General features: G+C 61.9%; 1 protein-coding gene across 4 annotated transcripts; it reads left to right on the top strand.

Moving 5' to 3' along the window:
- The first annotated feature begins 707 nt into the window (after positions 1-707).
- MST1 (macrophage stimulating 1) lies at positions 708-5,759 on the top strand. 4 transcript variants are annotated; one of them, XM_090284756.1, is made up of 18 exons: positions 708-1,188; positions 1,852-1,999; positions 2,077-2,189; positions 2,270-2,384; positions 2,466-2,602; positions 2,679-2,795; positions 2,939-3,057; positions 3,244-3,412; positions 3,567-3,697; positions 3,778-3,880; positions 3,998-4,134; positions 4,219-4,254; positions 4,342-4,499; positions 4,631-4,708; positions 4,838-4,984; positions 5,065-5,171; positions 5,271-5,410; positions 5,526-5,759. In XM_090284756.1, the coding sequence occupies exons 1-18, from the start codon at positions 1,095-1,097 to the stop codon at positions 5,685-5,687; spliced, it is 2,211 nt and encodes a 736-aa protein (XP_090140882.1). In that variant the 5' UTR covers positions 708-1,094; the 3' UTR covers positions 5,688-5,759. The 4 variants fall into 4 exon arrangements, with proteins under 4 accessions (XP_090140882.1, XP_090140883.1, XP_090140884.1 ...); XM_090284757.1 differs by having other exon boundaries at positions 709-1,188; positions 2,939-3,061; positions 4,342-4,462; XM_090284755.1 differs by having other exon boundaries at positions 710-1,188; positions 2,679-2,799; positions 4,342-4,462.
- Positions 5,760-5,799: the final 40 nt, after the last annotated feature.

Here is a 5,799-nt window from a genome sequence, read left to right as displayed (position 1 = left end):
CCGCGCGCACGCGCAGCGGCCGGCGAGGGGCCGTCGCCGGGAGGCCCTTCCGCCACCCCCGGCGGGCTGGTTCCGGGCCTCTGCGCCGCTCGGCCACCCGCCCGCCCCGCTGCTCCCGGCCGCTGCCCGCGCAGGAAGAGCGCCTGGCCTAGCCGATGGGCCCGCAGCGTCCTCGCCGGGCGCCCGGGCCGCCTCTCCCAACTCCTACCCGGACTCGAGGGCCCGGCCCAAACGTCCCCCGAGCAGGCCGCCCCTGCCGGGTCCCTACTGTGTGTTACCCCCGCCCCCCTTCAGTCCGGGCAGATGGCCTGGCTCACCTGCCCTGCGGCAGCCGCTGCGGTGGGGCAAGGGTGTGCTCTCCGGGCTCTGCTGCCAGGGGCGTGGGCCCGTCTGCCTGCAGCTGGGGCCGATAAGCCCCCGAAAGGGCAGGCTGCTTTGGGGAACGTTCCCGCTCTCCAAGGGGAAGCAGGCTCAAAAAGATTTTTGTTTTTGTTTTAAATGCTTCACATTTGTGAAGACTGACAACTTTGCTGACTTAAATTTCTTTATTTTATTTTAAATTTCACCTATTTATTTTCAGAGAGAGGGGAAGGGAGAAAGAGGGAGAGAACACCACTGTGTGGTTGCCTCTCACTCGCGCCCCCAACTGGGCACCTGACGTGCAACCTAGTCATGTGCCCTGACTGGGAATCGAACCAGCGACACTTGGCTTGCAGGCCGACGCTCAATCCACTGAGCCACAGCAGCCGGGCAGGCTCAAAAAGTTTTAATGTCACCGCCCAGGGCCTGCAACCCAGGCCTCTGGCAGCAAAGGTGTCTACACTGCCCTTCCCTTAAGGGCAGCCTAGGCTGCTGGGGGGCTACACCTCAGGAGTCCCGCTGAACCTTTTCAACACCTGCCCACTACATAGGAAGGAACTTTACGGGCTAGCTGTGCCAGAGTGAGGGCCCTTGCCCCTCCCTCAGGGGGCCTGAGGCCTGGCCCCACCCCTATTCCTGTCCCTGGGTCTCAGGTCAGGGCCCATCTGGCCTGGAGTGGGGGTGTGGCGCCAGAGCCACCCAATCCCATAGGGACAGGTTTCACAATTTCCTGGATGGGGCTGTGGTGGGTCACAGTGCAGCCTCTAACTAGGAGGATGGGGTGGCTTCCACTCCTGCTCCTTCTGAGTCAGTGCTCATGGGCCCCTGGTGAGTGTGCTCTCCCCTGCCCCTCACTGATTCCCATATACCTTCGGGAAGGGGTCAGCCCCAGGCCCATCCTGCTATTTGAGCCGGGAGCTCCCTTTCCTACTGGGCTTGGAACACTGAGTGACCTTGGCTTCTTGCACAGAGCTGGGCGGCCCCAGGAATACAGATACACACTGCCTACTCAGGCCTGCATTAGCATGTCTGCTGTAGCACTGAGGCAGGGTTGGGACCGAGCAGAGGCTCACATACGGGCAGTTATCCCTCACCAGCCTGATCTACCCCCCTAACCTAGCACATGCCCTCATGCCGGTGAGAGACCAACCAGACTTGGAGTCAGAATGCCTGGGTTGGGCCTCTGCCTGGGCAGTATGACAGCTCTGGGCCTGGCATTCTCAGCTGAGAGATGTAAGAAGTTCTATTGGGCAAGTGACATTTCCCACTGCTCTCATAGAATGTGGTTTAGATCTGAGCCTGGTGTCTTGCCCACAAAATGGGTGCAGGTGATAACTACTATGTCGGCCTGCTTCAGCCACCCTGGACAGGGGTCCCACCCTTGAATGTGTCCACAGAGTCCATCCCAGAGCCTTGTAGCTTTGATCCCCTGAATGAGCAAAGTGTGGATGTGCTGATACACATGAACTCACTTGCATGCCCACCCCTCAGGGCAGCGCTCGCCTTTGAATGACTTCCAGGTTCTTCGGGGTACAGAGCTGCGACACCTGCTACATGCAGCAGGGCCAGGGCCTTGGCAAGAGGACGTGGCAGATGCTGAGGAATGTGCTTGGCGTTGCGGGCCCCTGCTGGATTGCAGGTGAGTGGCGATCAGACCTAGGTGAGACTGGGCAGAGGAACCTGGATGTTGGGTGACGCTGTGCCTCCTCTTCCCAGAGCCTTCCACTACAATGTAAGCAGCCATGGGTGCCAGCTGCTGCCATGGACCCAGGACTCACCTCACACACGGCTGCAGCGTTCAGGGCGCTGCGATCTCTTCCAAAAGAAAGGTGAGTGGCTGCCAAGAAGAGCGGCCAGGGATGGGTTGCTGGGGCCTCAGACCTTGTTGACGTGGGTCTATCGCTCCCAGGCTATGTGCGGACCTGCATCGTGGACAATGGGATCAAGTACCGGGGCACCGTGGCCGTCACCGTGGGTGGCCTAACCTGCCAGCACTGGAGCCACAGGGTCCCCAATGACCACAAGTGAGAGGGACACCTCCTCTCTGTCCTTGCTGGTGGGCGCCTGCCCCCAGCACGCACTGTATTGCAGCTTTCTGCACCCAGGTACACGCCCACACTCCAGAATGGCTTGGAGGAGAACTTCTGCCGCAATCCTGACCGGGACCCCGGGGGTCCCTGGTGCTACACGACAGACCCTGCTGTGCGCTTTCAGAGCTGTGGCATTAAGTCGTGCCGGGAGGGTAAGCGGCTCCAGGTAGAGCCAGGGTGGGAGGAGCAGGCCCACACCCGACCACAAACCCACTGCCCTGTCTCCAGCCGCTTGCGTTTGGTGCAATGGCGAGGATTACCGCGGCTCAGTGGACCACACAGAGTCAGGACGCGAGTGTCAGCGCTGGGACCTGCAGCGCCCGCACCCGCACCCCTTTGAGCCGGGCAAGTACGTATGGGCGGCTCAGCGCCTTGAGGGCCAGGCTAGGGGAGGGCCCTGGACTCCAGGAGGGGTCTCGATTATAAGGCAGTCGAACGGGGCCAGACATGGCCTAAGTCCCAGGACCTTGTTCCCGCCTGGTCCCTAGGTTCATTGACAAAAACCTGGACGACAACTATTGCCGGAATCCTGACAGCTCGGAGCGGCCCTGGTGTTATACGACCGACCCTCAGGTGGAACGAGAGTTCTGCGACCTCCCCAGCTGCGGTAGGTGGGCAGCAAGGGCCCGGCCTGAGAGGTGCCTGGGAAGGGTGGGGGCGTGGCTATATGGGAAAGGGGGTGTGGCCAAGCTGGGCATGCCCTGGCGGGGGGCCTTGGGTAGTGGGGTTCGACCTCAGTCCAAGCCCCATCTCAGCTCTGGCTCGGGCTCCTTCTGACCTCGGTTCATCCAAGGGCCCGAGGCACAGCTGCACCAAGAAGCCACAACGCTCAACTGCTTCCGTGGGAAGGGCGAGGGCTACCGGGGCACGGCCAACACCACCGCCGCGGGCGTGCCCTGCCAGCGTTGGGACGCACAGAGTCCGCATCCACATCGCTTTGCGCCCGAGAAATACCCGTGCAAGTGAGGTGGCAGGCTGTCCCTGTGGCGCGCTCCGGCGGGAGATCCCGCGTCGGGGCTTGGAGGAGGGCGTGACCTGGGGCGGAGTCGGAGGCTGGGCTGCAGCCGGAGGCAGGGCTGGGACCCGCCTACACTGATTGGAGCTCCTCCTGCCCAGGGACCTTCGGGAGAACTTCTGCCGAAATCCCGATGGCTCAGAGGCGCCCTGGTGCTTCACATCGCGGCCTGGCATGCGGGTCGCCTTCTGCTACCAGATCCGGCGCTGCACCAACGACATGCGACCTGAGGGTAAGGCCTGAGCTGGGGCTGGAGGCACCTAACCCAGGACTCCAGCGAGAAACGGCTGACAGCCGCCTCCGCCCACGCAGACTGCTACTACGGCATCGGGGAGCAGTACCGCGGCTCGGTCAGCAAGACCCGCAAGGGCGTCGCGTGCCAGCGCTGGTCCGCGGAGACGCCACACAAGTCGCAGTGAGTTGGTCGTTGCCTCCGGCCCAAACCCTAACGCCACAGTCCCTGGCCTCTCAACCTGGAGCCCGGCGGGGATTTGAGATTACTCTGCTAGAATGCGCACCCCCTTCCCACTAGGTTCACGCCTGCCTCTGCACCCCACGCGCACCTGGAGGAGAACTTCTGCCGGAACCCTGACGGCGACAGCCACGGGCCCTGGTGCTACACCATGGACCCCAGGACTCCGTTCGACTACTGTGCACTGCGACGCTGCGGTGAGTCCCTGTGACACTCCGCCCCACCCCCAACTCCACAGCAGAAGGCTGGCTTTCTAAACTGGGTGAGCTTGGCTTTTTCAGATGACGATCAACCACCGTCCATCCTGGAGCCCCCAGGTACACACTTAGGCCGGTATGGGTGGGGGGCTCTTTGCCTCCTATCTGCACACAGCGGTGGTCCCATCAGGCCCATCCTATCCCCAGACCAGGTTCTGTTTGAGAAGTGTGGCAAGAGGGTGCCTCGCCCGGACCAGCATCTCTCCAAGCTGCGTGTGGTGGGGGGCCAGCCGGGCAACTCACCCTGGACAGTCAGCGTGCGCAACCGGTGAGGCAAACTGCCCGTCTTCCCAAGAGGGGCTGAGGCTGTATCCTTGATGGTTATGCCAGGGGAAGGTATGAACCTGTCTCACCCCAGGGGTCCTGGCCGAGAGATGGCATGTCCAGCCTGTGTGCCAGGACTCCCTGTTCGCTGTACTAACCCCTTTTCCTCCAGGCAGGGCCAGCACTTCTGTGGCGGGTCCCTAGTGAAGGAGCAGTGGGTACTGACTGCCCAGCAGTGCTTTCCTTCCTGGTGAGCCTCCTTTGGGTTTGGGGACCCACCCAGTCCCCCCCTCCTGCCTTCATCTTCCCCAGGCAAGCCAGCAGGTGAGCCTCGGGGCCGCAGACTGTAAGTCATGACTGAGCAGAGCTTCTCTCCCAGCCATGTGTCTCTCGTGGGCTATGAGGTATGGCTGGGCACCATGTTCCAGAACCCACAGCCCACTGACCCAGGCCTGCAGCGGGTCCCGATAGCCAAAATGATGTGCGGGCCCCCAGGCTCCCAGCTTATTCTGCTCAAGCTGGAGAGGTACGTGCTAAGTCTAGAGGGTGTGAGGTGGGGCTGGACCTTGTGCCCTCAGGCCCTGAGCGCCCTCATTTCTGCTAAAGACCTGTGACCCTGAACCAGCGCGTGGCCCTGATCTGCTTGCCCCCTGAGCAGTATGTGGTGCCTCCAGGGACCAAGTGTGAGATCGCAGGCTGGGGTGAGACCAGAGGTAGGAGCTCCGTGCAGGAGCATGGACTGCCCCAGGCCAGGAGGCCCAGCTCCGGGCCTACCCACAGGCCCTCCCTTCTTTCTCATTCCCTTACTGTAGATACAGGGAACAACATGGTCCTCAATGTGGCTTCGCTGCATGTCATATCCAATCAGGAATGCAACGTCAAGCACCGTGGGCGCGTACGGGAGAGTGAGATGTGCACTAAGGCACTGCTGGCCCCCGTGGGTGCCTGTGAGGTCAGTGGTAGGGCCCCTGGCAAGCCAGAGGGGTATGGGAAGCTGACAGTGTATTACTTCAGGGGACTAGTCTCTGCCACGGCCCTGGCCCCTCACCAGTTCTCCCACCGACCAGGGTGACTACGGAGGCCCCCTTGCCTGCTTTACCCATGACTGCTGGGTCCTGGAGGGAATGATAATTCCCAACCGAGTGTGTGCACGGCCCCGCTGGCCAGCCGTCTTCATGCGTGTCTCTGTGTTTGTGGACTGGATTCACAAGGTCATGCGGCTGGGCTAGGCCGGCCTCACCCCCATGTACCCTGGGAAGGATGAAGCTTCCTGTCAGACATAAAGCCACCTTTCCCCTTTATGCCCGTGCAGGGTGCTTCTTGGTCTCTGCTTCTAGGGAA

This window comes from Furipterus horrens, unplaced genomic scaffold (assembly GCF_987537825.1).
Source record: "Furipterus horrens unplaced genomic scaffold, mFurHor1.1.pri manual_scaffold_7, whole genome shotgun sequence".
Classification (NCBI taxonomy): Eukaryota; Metazoa; Chordata; class Mammalia; order Chiroptera; family Furipteridae; genus Furipterus; species Furipterus horrens.
Note: the sequence above shows the minus strand (reverse complement) of the source record. Positions and strands in the feature narration are given on the sequence as shown.

Coding starts and splice junctions, on each gene's coding strand:
- MST1 (XM_090284756.1), top strand. CDS start 1,095: ATGGGGCTGTGGTGGGTCACAGTGCAGCCTCTAACTAGGAGGATGGGG. Junction 2,190..2,269: donor CGATCTCTTCCAAAAGAAAG/GTGAGTGGCTGC, acceptor TATCGCTCCCAG/GCTATGTGCGGACCTGCATC. Junction 4,255..4,341: donor GTCCATCCTGGAGCCCCCAG/GTACACACTTAG, acceptor TCCTATCCCCAG/ACCAGGTTCTGTTTGAGAAG.